Source organism: Rhamphochromis longiceps, linkage group LG14 (genome assembly GCF_057381845.1).
Source record: "Rhamphochromis longiceps isolate RC_006_pf linkage group LG14, R_longiceps_female_GT1.1, whole genome shotgun sequence".
Lineage (NCBI taxonomy): Eukaryota > Metazoa > Chordata > Actinopteri > Cichliformes > Cichlidae > Rhamphochromis > Rhamphochromis longiceps.
In genome coordinates, this window is record NC_140570.1 from 24,443,275 (window position 1) to 24,460,786 (window position 17,512).

The window sequence follows — 17,512 nt, forward strand, 5'->3', positions numbered from 1 at the left end:
GGGAATCAAATCCCGCAGTGCCAGACGTGTTCCGCTGCTGAAGCCAGTGCATGTCCAGGCCCGTCTGAAGTTTGCCAGAGAGCACATGGATGATACAGCAGAGGATTGGGAGAATGTCATGTGGTCAGATGAAACCAAAGTAGAACTTTTTGGTATAAACTCAACTCGTCGTGTTTGGAGGAAGAAGAATACTGAGTTGCATCCCAAGAACACCATACCTACTGTGAAGCATGGGGGTGGAAACATCATGCTATGGGGCTGTTTTTCTGCCAAGGGGACAGGACGACTGATCCGTGTTAAGGACAGAATGAATGGGGCCATGTATCGTGAGATTTTGAGCCAAAACCTCCTTCCATCAGTGAGAACTTTGAAGATGAAACGAGGCTGGGTCTTCCAACATGACAATGATCCAAAACACACCGCCCGGGCAACAAAGGAGTGGCTCCGTAAGAAGCATTTGAAAGTCCTGGAGTGGCCTAGCCAGTCTCCAGACCTCAACCCCATAGAAAATCTGTGGCGGGAGTTGAAAGTCCGTGTTGCTCGGCGACAGCCCCAAAACATCACTGCTCTCGAGAAGATCTGCATGGAGGAATGGGCCAAAATACCAGCTACTGTGTGTGCAAACCTGGTAAAGACCTATAGTAAACGTTTGACCTCTGTTATTGCCAACAAAGGTTATGTTACAAAGTATTGAGTTGTATTTTTGTTAATGACCAAATACTTATTTTCCACCCTGATTTACGAATAAATTCTTTACAAATCCTACCATGTGGATTCATGGATTTTTTTTTTCACATTCTGTCTCTCACAGTTGAAGTGTACCTCTGGTGCAAATTACTGACCTCTGTCATCATTTTAGGTGGGGGAACTTGCACAATCGGTGGCTGACTAAATACTTTTTTGCCCCACTGTATGTGCAGCCCTGTTTATAGTTTTCTGTGCATTTCAAACATTGTACTTTCTGATGGTTTTTTTTAATATCTTAAGTAACATGGCTGCTATGAGGCCAGCTAGGAACTCGGAAGCATTGACTCAGAATTGGACATCTCAGATATAGAGGACCCAGACTAAATATTCCACTACTGATGGCTAAACAAGTCCAAAACCCCTTTGCTATAGCCTAATTACCAAGGATTCAGTTACTGTGCTTCAGAAAATTTACTCAAGTTTCCATACAAACTGTAGAATTACGTTATAAACATTTAATGTCAGTGAAAATTACTGCATTGGAAATGTAGTGAAACATTTAGTGTATGTATGTATATACATACATACATATATACATACACACACACACACACACATATATATATAGCCTTGTGTTATTTGATTATTGGCTCGTATTCATTGAGGCATTGTGATTTGAGCAGCACATTAAATGGCTGGTGTGTGCTGGGGGCGCTGCTGTTTTTCAGTGTACTGTGTCTTTGATATTTATCAGATTTTGTAATCTGTTTTGCTGGTACAGTTGTAATCTGTAAGTGATTGCCTCTCTTTCTTTTCTCCACTTGATACAGCAGATCGAAAGTAAAACTTGTAATTCAATTATTTATAATGAATGTCTACAACCCTCACTGCAGAAGAGGCAGTGCATTGTTGATTCTCAGTGTAAACCAGCAAGCCTTTCCAGCCTGTTATACAACCGCAGAGGGATTACCACACCTGCCTGTCTGTAGTGCTACGGTTCTTATTGTACTGCTGAGTGTGCTCCTGTTTCCTAATTCATTTATATTATCTACTTACACTTACACGATTAGCATGTGGACACACATCCAATCACATTCACCTGGCCCAGATAAAACGCTGTTCTATTGGCTCTTGATCTTGCCTCTCAACAAGAAAGGCTTTTTGCATTTAGACTGTGTGAGGGGTCGTGACCCTTGCTGACCTGGATTAGCACAGGCTCCTGCAGCAATCTCATGAGCTGCCAAATATAGCCTCTGCCCAGGATAGTTTCTAGAGTGAAGACCTAGGCTGACCTGCCCTGACCCAGTCTGAGGCTATCTGGAAGAGTCTCCTTTCTAACACAGAAGCACTGGACGGGGGAGTGTATTGCAACATTATGGGAATTTGTGAACAGTTACAAAAAAGAAGAAACAAAAGGATGTCTGTTTCATTAATGACTAATTTTAGAATAAACATGTCAAGGAAATGCAGGTGAAGTAAAGCTCAGTCAATTTATTGATTTATGGAAAATATATCACATCTTTCCATACTGGACACACCTTCAGAAATTAACAGTCCAATAACCATTTACTTCCAAACATCTGACTCAAATGTAACCAATTAGTACGCCTCAAACAGAGCAGTATATTAAGTTTCACACATTGAGGAAATCACAAGATTCCCCAGCTTAAATTTAGCCAACTGTTCAAAAACCTAACACTGAAACCAACTGCACATCTAAAGCTGAAGTCGTTGCTACAAACCCATTTCATTCCCCATATGAAAGCCTCAATGAAACACATCACCCCCCCACCACAAGCAGTATGTGTCAGTATACACTGAATGTATTCGGTTTAGTAAAACAGCAAGCCGACTGGAGGTTGAATCACCGGACTATAAATTGAAGATCAGACAACAACAAGGACAATGAGTGAAACATGTTGTTATAGCAGCAGCAACAGTGACATTTGGTTTCTTTTTCTTCTTTTAAAACAAAACTTTTTTTGTCCTCCATTTTTTTAAACAACCACATGGTTTATACCAAAGTGCAAATATGATGAACTGCATGTATTTTTATATTATTATATTAAGTAGAGTTTTTCTATTCTAAAGAACTACAGGTCTTGCAAGAAGGTTGAAGGTTTTTTTTTTTCTTTTTTTTTTTTAAGAGTATTATGGCACATTTCAAAACCGAAGAGAAAACATGTCACAGATCATTTACTACAACAATAGGCATTGCAAATTTAACGATACACTTATATAGATATAATTTGTGACCAAAGTTCGTCAGCAATACATTAATATTTGAGAACACATTTATAAAGCGTTACATCAATATTGCATCATCAGGATATCTGTTTGCAGAACAAATGTATCAACTGCAGTCCTCAAGTGTGTTTTCCCAATAATCATCCTGAAGCAATTCAACACACTCCCGTCTTCAATCAGTGCAACGTAAAACCCACGACTCAAAACAATACAAAATAACATCCAACTGAGGAAAACAAACAAAGAAAAAAAGAAAAACCATCCAGCAATTTTCAGTCCCTCGTTTTCGTTCGAACTCTTCAAGGTTATAAGAATGCTCATCTCCAGCAGAGCACCAATAAACACCCTACATTGCAACTATTTGCTCTTGCAATAATCAATAGTGACACAAATTTTTTACAGATATATAGCTATATATTTATGTATATACCTCCAGTGTGTACACAACCTGAACACTACCTCTGACAAGATCAGAGCTTCCTTGTTGTCACGAGAGACAGTCACAGAAAGGGTGCATGCAAGAAGAGTACTCAATTCAGTATTTGGAGAGTCACCACTGGTGCAAGAGAGTCGATTTTCTTTGTTCAAGACTATCAGGTAAGAATTGAAAAGCCAACTTCTCTACATGAACCGTGGCATAGGTTCCTATCCCTCTGCCTTTTATGATGTTGCGCTTTCCTCTAAATTAATCAGGAGCAGGGTGACTCAGCAGAATCTTGGTCTGAAGTACCAGGGGCTTTGGCCCTCTTAAAGCTTGGTCCATTAACTTCTCTAGGGATTATTCTGTTCTGGTGGTGATGAAACAGATACCTTAGAAGTAGCTGGATGCACTAAAGCACAATTTGCAAACGGTTTAGATAAATGATTTTTTTTCTGGAGGGGAGGGTAAATTTATCATTTGAGAATTGTTCTTTTTTTTGGTATATTTGACATATTTGACAGTGATCTTAGAGGATAAGCAACGTTAAAAGAAATTTCAAATTTCTCTTCACTTGGCTGTCATCATCTGGACAAACTCTGTGGAAAACAAAAGAACAGAAAGCAACATTTAAAGTTACGTTAAATAATGAACAAATAACTAACTGTAACAGCACCGTTACCAGATGGAAAAAAAAAGTGCATACACACAAACTTGTAGATTTTCACATTTGCAGACTCACAAAAAGTATGGTGGTTAATAATTAAAATCTCACCCTCGTAGTTGACCTGACCATCTCCATCAATGTCGGCCTCGCGTATCATCTCGTCCACCTCCTCATCAGTGAGCTTCTCACCCAGGTTGGTCATGACGTGCCGAAGCTCTGCTGCACTGATGTACCCGTTACCATCCTACAGGTGGCAAAACAAAAGCAGAAAGTTAGCTTGGTGTCTTCTATGTTTACAGGCAGGTGTGTGTCTACAGATACCATAGCGCCAGAGACAAGGCTATTCCCTTCACCTGTGATGTCGAGATCCTGATTTAGGAAGTCTATTGAGCTAAATGTTCAATATTTGTGTGTTTGTGACGCTTAATATAATAGTCCGGCTAGCAGAAAGACAGAAACGCTCCAGAATATCGCTTATGCAGACATTTTTCACTCTTTTGTCTAGCCATCATCATGGATCAAAGTCATTTCTAACAAATACAGAGGCTCTCCTTTTGCTGAATAGTCTAATTAAATATTTCCACTTTACTCCTACTTTACCTTGTCAAAGACTCTGAAGGCTTCTCTGATCTCCTCCTCACTGTCTGTATCTTTCATCTTCCTGGCCATCATTGTCAGAAACTCAGGAAAGTCAATTGTACCATTACCTTAATAAAATAAATAAATAAAACAAAAACAAATAACAAACCAGAAAAAAAGTGTTATCACCGTGTAATTTACCAGAAAAACTCAAAATCAGATCAGGAAAATTAGCTTATGACAATGCAAGGTAGTTCAAAGTATAAAAGGAAATGCACATCATTTTTATTAATCACAACAGACAAGGCAACAAAAACAACAAAGACTAGATTCAATCTACACACATCTATACAGAGAGAACAGAAACAAGTTATGCCATCTCAGATATCAGGATCTGCATTTATGCCAGTCACTAAATTCTTGAATGACAAAAGAATTCTCTTCATGAAGAGCTTTCTCAAAAGTAATGCAACTTCAAGCTCTTGTGCATGTTAGTTTGATCTCACCATCAGCATCTACTTCATTGATCATGTCCTGCAGCTCAGCCTCTGTAGGATTCTGTCCCAAAGAGCGCATGACAGTCCCGAGCTCTTTGGTAGTAATTGTACCATCGCCATCCTTATCAAACAGTGAGAATGCCTCCTTGAACTCTGTACATTTGCAGAAAGAGAACTGTGAGTTGTAATGAAGACTGAATCCAATGAACATTCACTGACTATACACAATAGTCAGTGCATTTGCAACAACTGGGACACTGAACAGACAACCCCTGATAAGAAGAGCACAGGCTGAATACAAAGCACTGCAGCTTTAATGTAGACATGCAAGCATTTCTAGGACACCTGACTCAAAACCCTGCTGCTTCTCATTACCCAGGGTCTGATTTTATACCTAGGGAAAACAAATTGAATGCAATTATCTAGTTAATAGTATGGGACCATAATTAGCATACAATCCCATAGACCTGCACATCTTGTATAATCTCTGAGAGCCTAGTTTCTAAGGTTTGTTGGAGAAATTAGGTGTTGCTAAACCTAAAACAAGTCAAAAAAGCTTGGTTAAGGTATGCACTCACCAGCAATCTGCTCCTCAGTCAGCTGATCAGCCTGTTGAAAAGGGAAAAAGACACTGATAAAACACTGATGCTTCAGCATGGAAATAACCTCTTTTTCAACCCTGCCACCATTTACAATTATTAAATCGTGCATTGTATTCAAGAAATACAGTTTTTAATGGCAAGTTCAACTTATATCAGGACTAGGCAAATAAGATAAGACAGCATTTAAATCCCAGAGACAGGAAATTCACACTGTTACAACAGCACAGTAGAGAGGGCAGTTATATAGACACAGCTGCATCATGCCTAAGAACAACAATACTATGCAAAAAACTGAAGAAAATATACATTATACAAGGTAGAGGAAATATACTTTAGACATAAATATATGTACATATACAGTCCTGGTCAAAAGTTTAAGACCACTTGAAAAATGGCAAAAAAAAAAAAAAAATAAATAAATAATAATAATAATAATAATAATAATAATAAAAACAAATTAAAAATCATATTTGGCATCTTAACAAGGTTCCAAGTAGAGCTTCAACATGTGGATTCATTGTCATTTTCTGTCAGACAGAAAATGTCACACTGTCATGACGTTCTGATGGCAATGCAAATAAACATTCCCTTTCTGAACCCTGGGGTCCGTTCTTCGTACCTCGCTAAGTAAGTTAGCTGGATTTGATTGTTGACGATTTCGCGTGATCTTGGATCGTTCGGTTCCCCGAAGCTCATCCGGGACTTGCTGTCATAGCAACAGATCCGTAAGCGTAAACCTGCTCGGGAGCAGGCTTACTTTATGTAAACAAGATTAGATCCCGGCCACTCAGGTATGTCCGCTTCATTTATACAAAAGCAACAGCGATATTTTACCACTGTTTTACCATAAATAAATATTATCAAATGTAACTAAAGATAATGCAGTATTTGATTCTTTTATTGATTCCATACAGATACAGAAGTGGACTGAAACTGACTTTACTCCTACAGAGCACCCATGCTATCTTGCATAGATAGAGCGCTTTAGGTTGAAGTTGTAAAATGTTGCCTTTGTTGTGTAGAATAAGGAGGGGATGTTTTTCTCATTATCATTTAATATTTTAATATGGCATTATTAGTTCATTAGAAGTATATAACCAGCTTTGCATTAAGCATAAATTGAAGTTTTTTGATCTTACATTATTCTTTGCATTACAGTGATGGTGATAACTTTAGTTTGATCTTTTTTTACAGGTACCAGAATAATAACATGATTTTTCATTGCAGATGTAACCATGATCATTCCATACACATTTCAGTTTGTTGCTCATTCTAGAGTTGTGCTCAAGGTAATTAAAGGTTAAAAGCTACAGCCAGCGCGAGTCTGGCTGATCTATGGAGGGCAAAGGCTTCGAGCTTGGAAGGCCGCACGCGCTTACACAGCACTTATAAGATGTTATTCTTGGTGATTTTGTGCTTAGTCATGTTTTAATATGTTTTAAGTAGAAGTAGCTGATCCAGCAATATTCATTTAATATTATATACTTGATTTAGAGCAATACACACTGATGGTCTTAACAAATGAAAGAGTCCTTGTAGCTGCCATGTTGTGTCTTAGCAGGGTACAGACGGTTCCAGGAGACGGGGGCAGTCAGCGTCTGCCCTCGGGAAGGAGACAATGTTATTCTTTGTGTTAAATAAAATTGTCAACATTGATTGTATTACACCTGTCACTACGCATGAGGGGGCGTTCTAATACCCTGATTTCATAAAACTATGGTGATGTGTTTTTTGAGGTGAGATCTGAGACTGTCTGCATACAGTGTCCATCTCCCACGTGTGTGATCATTAAATCATCGTTTGACTCAACCCGACCGAACCAGTGTTGTTATTGTGGGTTTTTCCTCTGGTGTCCATCCCCAATATTTTTGAACCTTAACAGTTGTTTCTTTCTTTGGGTTTTTTTAGGTCATTTCCTAAAAAAAGGGAAATGTACTATTAATCATTCTATTTCATGTATTTGATTATTTCAGATGTAATTCATATTTTAGAGTAGTAATAGTAAATTACTTCGTGTAATCAAGATGAGAGACCACGGCTATAAAAGCGAAGGTGGATTTGGGAAGTCTGTCGCAGCCATGTCCTGTCCGTATACGCGAGCCACCCATTGCGGAAGGTGCAAGATTGATAAGGAGAGTTTTCAGAATTCCGCGTATATTGCGGGATAGACAGGATCCTTTAGCTCAGCGCGACAGTGTGCTCATTTTCCCGTGAGGGTATTATTTACTTAACCAACTTGTTGACGAGGAGGTGCAGGACCACCACCTGTCTTTTTTTGCTCTGCCCTTTTCTTGGTTGCTGTTATAAACAAACAAACTGATTATTTCAGGGTCTCTTTTCAAGAGACTAAAAGCAATATAAGTGATAAATATTACCATTCTGTAGAATATTCTTATATTTCACTTTTACTTGTTCCCATGTTCTAGTGGGTCCTGTTGTGGCTCTAATGTGAAAGAGGATATAATGTAATATAATATAATAAATTTACCCTACCGCCTACTGGTGTTGGCCAGAGGGGCCGATGGCGCGATATGGCAGCCTGGCTTCTGTCAGTCTGCCCCAGGGCAGCTGTGGCTACAACCGTAGCTGCCTCCACCAGTGTGTGAATGTGAGAGTGACTGAATAGTGGCATTGTAAAGCGCTTTGGGTGCCTTGAAAAGCGCTATATAAATCCAATCGATTATTATTATTATTATTAATTATTAAATTACTTACTAGTTTAATTTGTCAGCAACTTTCTGCCAGCCCTCTCTCCTTGCTTTTGCAGCGTTCCCTTGCGTTTTAATTAAACTCTGAAACTCCTGAAATCCCTCAATCAAGAGTTCTTGCTCTGCTGCCGAAAAATACCGAGCGCGCTCCTTTGACATTTTCGCCAACCAATCAAAGGGTTGCCGATCAATGTTTCTACTATCGATGCGTAGCCCCTGTTAAGCCACCCAGTGATCTCACATTACTTCATCCAGCTATACTAATCGTCAACAACAGGTGTGTTTGGAGAACCGGGATAGCGAGCTCAAAGTTAGCGCGATGATTTGATCTTGGATGTGTCATTTGATCTTGGATGTAGTAAGTGAGGTACGAAGAACGGACCCCTGGTCAGGTTGTTGAACTGCATAAACAGCGTCTCTCGCACCACGTCATTGCTGCTGAGCTGGGACGCAGTAAGACAGTCATTTGGAATTTCTTAAATGATCCTGATGGTTATGGAACAAAAAAGTCAAGTGAAAGGACCCAAAAGAATTTCACCAGCACTGAGCCGGAGGATCCAACTGGCTGTCTGTCAAGACACTGGACGATCCTTGACCCAAATTAAGGCCAATGCTGGTGCTGACTGCAGCCCCATAACCATCAGACAGCATCTGAGACTGAAGGGCCACAAACACAAAAAACGTCTTCAAAGGCCTCATCTCCTTGATAGAGATGGGTACCGATATCCGGTGCCATTATGGCTACAGATTAAAAATGCCCAAGGCGAAACGGTCAAAAGTCTGGCTGTACTTCACAGCAAAAGATGCAAACTCAGCAGCCTGCAACAAGTGCTATTATGCTGATACTGTAATACTGTGCAAAGGAGGTAACTCCTCAAATCTGATGAAACACATGGTGGCGCATAGCGTTTTTTTAAAAGCCGAGAAATGCGCCCTATTTGATAGCTTGCTGCGAGACCTCACACCGAGCACATCTACTGCGGGTGTGGTGCCTGTTATCGACCCGGAGTCAGCAACTTGAACCCGAAGAGGAGAGTCCTGGCTCCTAGCCCTGCCGTGTAGCAGAAATGATGACAGATGATGATGGCAGCAGCAGCCGTTCCTCTCTGGGCGAGTAGCTTAATGTTGTTTGTGTGTAATTTACGTTGAGTAGGCTAACCACGTTATCAAATTAATGCATGTAAGGTGAACTAGCAAACACCGTCGTAGTTACATGCGGCTGTCTTCTTGTTTGATGGCAGATACCGGAAACTAAAATGACCAAAGAAAAAGTGGGAAACAGCTAAACATGAGAGGTTTTTGGACAAAGTTGGTGTTTTTTTCCATTGTTTAAGCACTGCTTCCAGCCAAGAGTGATACCATATATGCCCTATAGCTGCAGAAAAGGCTAACAATGTTATCTTTTTACAAAAAACAGCTAAACATGAGAGGTTTTTGGACAAAGTCTGTGTTCTTGATTCTTTAAGCACCGGTTCGAGCACCGACACCGTTTCAAAAGTACCGGTTTGGTATTGGTATCGGATAAAACCTAAACAATACCCATCCCTACTCCTTGAATGCCACAAAACTGACCGTTTGGACTTTGCAAGAAAGCACCAAACATGGGACATTGAAGGTGGAAGAAAGTTTTATTCTCTGATGAGAAAAAAGTTAACCTTGAAGGTCCTGATGATTTCCAACATTACTGGCATGACAAGCAGATCCACCTGAGATGTTTTCTACACGCCACAGTGGAGGGCGGCGCCATAATGGTCTGGGGTGCTTTTTCCTTCAGTGGAAATATGGAGCACATTAGGGCTGTTCGATATAACGATATATATCGGATGACGATATAAAAACGTCTATCGTTTCATTTTACGCTATCGTTTGTTTCGTGGTGTCGCAAAATAAACTGTTAACGGCAATATTTTTTTCATCGTTTTGATGGTCACTGTAGTGGCTATATTAATTTCTTAAAGTTCTCTCTTTCTCTTATATTTAATATAACCACACTACAGACAGACAAGCACCTGTTTTTATGGGTTGTCGTTAGCAACAACGACCAGGTAAAACCATCGCATGTCCGCTTGTTTATTTTCCACATAAACCTTTCACAAGAAAGCTCAAGATCCTGTTGAGAATTTTCAAAATAAACGGAATCACGTGAAAAAGTATGCAGAGTATTGACGGATGAGAAGCAAAAAAAGAGTCGTCAGGTGCTAAAAAATAAACCTTAGACTCAAACGTTAGAACAGGCTTTCCCCGCAGCACGCTGTGTAATAAATACAAAGAAAACGGCGGCCGTTACAACCTATGCCTAAAAATGTGTAGTTTCATGCATCGGTTAAAACACTCGACTCCAGGTACAAGACGCCCAGCTGGAAACACTTCACCTACCCGAGATTCACAGAATTTACAGGAAATATTACATTTTTTGTGATTTATATTGTTATCGCACGATAGAAGTTTTATATCGGGATATGAGATTTTGGTCCTATCGCACAGCCCTAGAGCACAGGAGGTGCAGGGGCATCAAATGGCTGCCGCCTATGTACAGATGTTACAGAGAGCTTCCCTCATGACTGAGGGCCCTCATCTGTGTGGTAACGACTGGGTTTTTCAACAGGACAACGCTATAGCACACAATGCCTGCAGGACAAGGGATTTCTTCCAGGACAATAACATCACTCTGTTGGACCCTCCTGCGTGTTCCCCGGATCTAAATTCAATTGAGAACCTTTGGGGATGGATGGTAAAGGAAATGTACAAAAATGGACAACAGTTCCAGACAGTAGATGCCCGTCATAAGGCTGTCTTCACCACTTGAAGAAATGTTCCCACTCAACTCATGGAAACGCTTGCATTAAGCATGCCACAAAGAATTTTTGAAGAGACCAACAATAATGGTGGACCTACTCATTACCGAGTTCATGTCTGGAACTTCGATTTCTGTTTTGGGGTAGTTTCCGGTTCTTTTGGAAGGGTGGTGTGACATTTTCTACCTGACAGAAAATGACAATGAATCCACATTTTTGCACAGATTTGGCCTTTTTAAGGCTAAACTTTTGATGAGCTGTAAAACAGCCTGTTTCAGTTTAAGCGTGGTTTTCAATAAATTGCATGCTCAAAAATTTTTTTGTCTCACTCCTATTTCTTCTTGTTGCACACTGAAACTCTACTTGGAACCTTGTTAAGATCCAACCATGCAAAATATGATTTTTTTTTTGCCATTTTTCAACTGGTCTTAAACTTGATGGGGAAAATGATGAAATTTCATAAACAAGAAACGAAAAGAAAGACAAATGAAACAGCCGTTTCTCATATTTTTGGAAAAGAAATGACTAAGCAGTAACAAATTAAATCACTTCTGGATTGATATAAAAACCCTGAAAACAATCATTTTTCAAAGAAAAACAAAGAATTTCCAGCAGGCAAAATGGAGAACACGTGCATCAGGCTCCACTGTGTACACAGGCTCTGCCAATCCAAATGCAATTTAGACAAACTAATTCAAAACAGACTGCAGTATTTTCTGGCAGCTAGACCCGGCCATTACCTATGACCTAGATAAAACTATGTTAATACAGCATAAAAAGCTTTACAATAAACTTAAACTGTAGATGTGTTCACATTTTCACATACAAATGTATGTAAATTAAAGAAATATTGTTTGAACTCATGTAATAATAATTGTTAATAACTAAATGAAAATATTCTGGGAATACTAGAAACAAGAGAGCTCCACCATCTTGAGATATTGTTAGCCGAGCAAACTTGCATTAAATCGGCTCAACCTAAAATCCAACACTGGAGTTTCTGCAGTCTCAGTCTGACTTGGCCAGTATTCAATCACTCTCAGAAAAATTACTTAAGGTTTGTAAATGACTTATTTAATTTGTAAATGAAGACAGATTGCCCAAAAATTGCTATCAGTCTGAATGAGCCTTTGTCAACGAGCACAACTCGAGGGGACTCGACTGGCTGCCTACCGGCTGTATTCTAGTTAGATTACAACAGAACAAGAAGGTTACTGAGAGTACATTTAATAGTTAAATAGGAATGTCTAACTATAACAGTGCTTGTATGCCTGACCCCCCACCCCCACCAATAGAAAACTGAAGTGAGATAACTTTTTTATTGGATAAAAAAATAAATAAAAAATACAAACAAATTAACTTTGAGGAAAAAAAATACTCATTTGAAAAAAGAAGAAAAATGGCAGTATGTGTTAATGCAAAGTTGCAAATGGTTAAAAATCACAATAATATTGTATCATGACCGAATTATTGTGATTTCTTATTGTGGGGTGTCTGCTGATTCATACAGTGTTCAATATTTTTTTACCACACTCACACACACACACACACACACACACACACACACACACACACACACACACAAAATAAATTCATTAATCAAACAAGGAATTTAAACTCATGTAACACAAATTCATTCTTCAAGTTCATCTGAGACATAATTGTGCGCTCCATGTGAAGCCTTATCAGGCCTGTCCAAGTCAGTCAACATGCTCACTTCAGGCTGAGAAAGTGCGATGAGGGACTGGTATAAATACTCCACAGCCCGAAATACACACGCCTGCTATAATTAGTGAGACACGAACAGGGTCGCCAATGTAGCACACTGAATATCACCGCAACTAACCACCTCCTCGACTCTTTAAAAAAAAAAATTTTAATTAAAAAAAATAAAAAAAAATAAAAAAATACATTATGTTAACAAAACAAAAAACAGATTAAACCCTTTGAATGTGCCTTCTGCTTTGCATATTCCTTCAGGATGTTTGTTAGAAAACTGAAATACCTGCTGCATAAAACAGACCATTAGAGTCTGCAACAATTTAGCACTGACACTAATTCGTTGATGGGGATAAGCTGATAATGCTATATGTAATACTGCCTAAGGACTCACTGTGCATTTGCTGTTGAGCTAATGCCTCGAATAAACATGTTTTCACTGTATCCACATGCTCTTGCACCACAGATAATGGACAAATGAACTTGCTTTTTCAAAACCAAACAGATTAAAGCCAACATTTCTGTAGCAAAATTTCTGCGGTGGTGGTGGTAATGCCATGCATTCAAGTCAATTTCAATGAGTCACCCATTTAAGGGGAAGGGGGGTAGGCAGAAGGGAGCATGGCAGACTGCAGAGTATCCAGTCTGCTCACTGCCAACCAATTCAGTGTTGCTGAAGCAAGCAGTGTCTGGATCAGAGCACAGCTGGAGGATTTATACAGCTGCTGTAAAAAGTACTGCTTGCTTTCAACTCATCAGTACCCCACAGAGCATGTCATATATTCTTATGTTGACAATATTTTTCTGAAGTGCAGCCAGTTAATCATATTTGCAAATGGTGTTTGAGCAGCATGTGAATAAATTGGATTTTGTAGCTGTCCAAGTTTCCTTACTTGGCAAAGACCGCAAGGGACTCCATTCGCCTGCTCTCTTACAGAATGCAGATGAACAACAGACGACACATGATAAGATATGATACAGATATTCACATGCAAGTATATATTAGAAGTATTTAAAATAGTTAGATCCCATCTTGGAGGGTACACTGCGGGTCCTGACAGCCGACTGCACCAGGGATGCTTGGTTCAATGCGGGGGGAAGGGAGGCGAGAAAGGAGGGGTGGAAAAGAGGATCATTCAGCAGAAGCAGAATGCGGTTCAACGTTATGGCGCAATACGTAACGCAGGACATGGTGTCATGGTGGTATTGAATCTATTCCCAAATTGTTGCAGTGCCTTGCTGAAAGCTTTGCAATATGACAAACAAGTGTTGCTACCTGTGAGCCGTATTCTTATGTAACCCCAATCGGTGGTTGAATACGACCCCTTTTCTCGCTTGTTGCGCATGTCCGAGTCCGTTCAAAACACCCTGCTGATGTGGCTAACACAGATACTGTCCGTGCTGCAGCACCTTATGTGGCATGTCGAAAATGACAGTTACTCAGAGTCCCAATGTCTTTCTCGCAAGATTAACGAGATGGGTAAAGATCACATTCACACTGGACGGTCTATTTTTACACAGCACCTTCACCGGCACCACGCCCACTCTCGAGTCCAAGCGAACCAATAAATAAATAAGTGAGCAAAAAAACAAACAAAAAAAAAAAAAAAAACCCCAACAACAACCCAAAAACCAAATGCCACAAATATCGGTCCAAGCTCGGGGACTGCAACCACATCATCAACAACTCTGCTAATCAACCGAATGAATGGTGATACATTTGAGCATTAAACAGGCCGTTTGTGTCCTCTCGCAATACAGCGTGTGTGCTGCGCATTTGGCAGACACTAATAAATAAAACGTTTCTCTTCTCTTCTATCTCGTCAGCTGTTAAGCACACATAAAACCACCGATCGAAAATTGCGATATATAGACGATAAAATGATGAAAAAAAGAGCGTTGTATGCACGTCAGGTGTGGGATTTTTCTGCAGTTTGCCAATATTATAAATGCCATTGTGAAGGGAAGCCGGAATATGCTTTATTGCTTCAGACCGTATGCATTTACGATTATATTACGCATTAAAGTGTCGCATGAGGACATTACGATTTAAACGATTCATAGCTAAGGCTAGCTAGCTTACGTTAGCTAGCTTACACTTACCATCGTCCCGTTGACTTTTCAAGCTCCGTGAAGATGAAAAAAAGCTCAGTTAAATGACTTGTATTTTATTTACTTAGGGATCACTTACTCAAATAGAACAATAAAATAAAACAGGACTTTAAGTATAAGAAATGCTTCGGGAAATCTGTGTAGACAGTATCCTTCTGTTGCAGCAGAGTTGCCCGGAAACCTAAACCAGCGACGTGCTGTACCACAGTTTGACAGCCGTGTATCCCTCCGCCGCTGTCTTGTACGTTTTAGTCCCACTGAATCCACTGTCAAAATGGAAATACACGAGCATTAAAAAGCTCGTTCTGTTGCGGTAATCATTCACTGTTTAGCGCCTAATAATTATTTGACACTTAACAAAGCGCAAACCACAATTTTTGCTGCTTTACAAAATCAAACCGCGCAAAGATACTAGCCCCATTACCACGTCTCATAAACAGTCTATGGGAGAAAAGAGTGTTCCAGTGATCATACTGAACACAATACTAATGGGCCATTTTAAAATTACAGGGCAATTTCTGTACCGCTCATTAATTTAAAAACCATTCGTGCAAAAAATACTAAAATAGACATTTGTGGTTGAAATTAGACTTGTCCTGGGACAAAATACTCCAAAACATGATCTCAAATCCAAAATAGGTCTTCAGAACACCTTCCAAAATGTCTTTTTCTCTTGTCCAAGATTCTTGATCAAATCAAATCGCATATACAAATTGGACAAAAGTATTAGTGTGTCTGAAGACCCCAGAAAAACTTCCAACACACAAATGAATGACTTAGTAACATTGTTGTAGAGACCCACCTTTTAGCACATCCCAGCACACCCACTCACTTCACCAGATGCACCTTGTTTAGTTCTCTCACCTTTGATTGGGTGTGGTGCTTGTCCTCGATTGCACTCACCTGTCACACATTATATGTCACACATTATATAAGGACTGCATTCACTTTTGGCTCACTCTTTCTTCACTTCCACACGGGGCGGCAGCTGAGCTGTGGCAGTCCATGTGTGTCTTTGTTTCCGTCCTTCTTTGCCTTATTTATTTGAGAATAAAAGGAGAACCCTGAGAATAATTCTGAATTAGATGGCTGCTTTTTCTTATTCTAACCGGATGAGCCCATGATGCTGATTGCTTCAGCCCTGAACCTTCCTTCCTTCAAAACAAACATCGAGAACAGTCTAAAAGAAATCAATCGCTTAAACCACAATGCACAATTTAAAGATTATGAATATCTTTCTATAAATGTACTGACAGTGATTCAGTAACAAATGTTCCATAATTCAGACTATCTGCCGACGACAATAACAAAGACAAAGACAGTGATGTTCCCATTTTAAAACCTGTTTTTTTTTCCCAATTACCAATTACAGTTTTTCTCATGCCTGACAATATGTATCCATCTAAATATGTGTTGCACAGAAATGGTATCTGAGGTTGCAGACCAAGAAAAATTCCACTTCTGCAGAAGAGACATCTTCAAGCTAGACTGAAGTATGTTAAGGATAACCTGGAGAAAGATTACGCATGCTAGAAATACATCTTTTGATCAGATGAGACGAAACTAGAACTCTATGGCCATAAAGGTGTTGCTTATCTTTGAAGAAAGATGAAGATGCATTCAACCCAAAGAACACCATTGCTACAGTGAAACCTGGTGGTGGGAGTATTATGATGTGGGGATGCTTCAGTGCGTGTAGAACTTGGAATCATGAAGAAAGAAGGATATGTGAAGATTTTGAAAGACAACCTTAAAGAATCTGCAGTAAACTGTTTGGTTGTCACTTTGCCTTCCAGTCTGTCTGCCAATGATCCAAAAATATGTTGTTTCTGGTGGAGAACTACCTCCTGGAGATCAAAGTGAACGTTATGGAGTGACCTGCGCAAAGACCTCACTTGAATCCTATTGAAAATCTGTGTGGTAAACTCATGCCAGAAGGTTATTAAATCTGCGGGAGCTTCAGAGATTCGGATGGACTAAGGATGGACTCAGTGGCGGTCCTAGCCTGTTTGGCGCCCTGGGCGAACACTCCCTCTGGCACCCCCCCGACATTATTTCCTTAGGGATTAATAAAGTATTTTGATTCTGATTTTGATTGTTTCAGGATGACCTGCCATTATCCAATGACACATCTGCTTACCTGTATCTTTTGCTCGTTTCTCCTCCTCTTCTTTTCTCTTTTTTCTAAACTGAGCACCTGATGGCTTTGAACTTTTCTTGTCCATCTTCCATTGGTTTTAATTTTGCACTCCAGTATGAACACCCATCCCCCAACCCGAGGATACCACAACATAACCTAATAGACTTACACCTTAGTTCACAGATTCGATTTGTCTAGGGTTTATTTCTGGGATTTTGCACAACCCAGGGTCCAAATCATGAACACATAATAATACATAATGGGCTTGGATTTACAACATTATGAATGAAATGTGCTCTATTTGGAAGAAGCAGCCCCCCCCTCCCCTTTCGACGGGTTGT

General features: G+C 39.8%; 1 protein-coding gene across 1 annotated transcript; it reads right to left on the minus strand.

Annotated features, from left to right (window-relative positions):
• Positions 1–2,158: 2,158 nt before the first annotated feature.
• calm3a (calmodulin 3a (phosphorylase kinase, delta)) lies at positions 2,159–15,229 on the minus strand. The gene is made up of 6 exons (XM_085379764.1): positions 15,023–15,229; positions 5,674–5,704; positions 5,105–5,248; positions 4,620–4,726; positions 4,128–4,263; positions 2,159–3,951 (listed from the first exon to the last, which is right to left on the minus strand). The coding sequence occupies exons 1-6, from the start codon at positions 15,023–15,025 to the stop codon at positions 3,923–3,925; spliced, it is 450 nt and encodes a 149-aa protein (XP_085235890.1). The 5' UTR covers positions 15,026–15,229; the 3' UTR covers positions 2,159–3,922.
• Between the last annotated feature and the right edge of the window lie 2,283 nt (positions 15,230–17,512).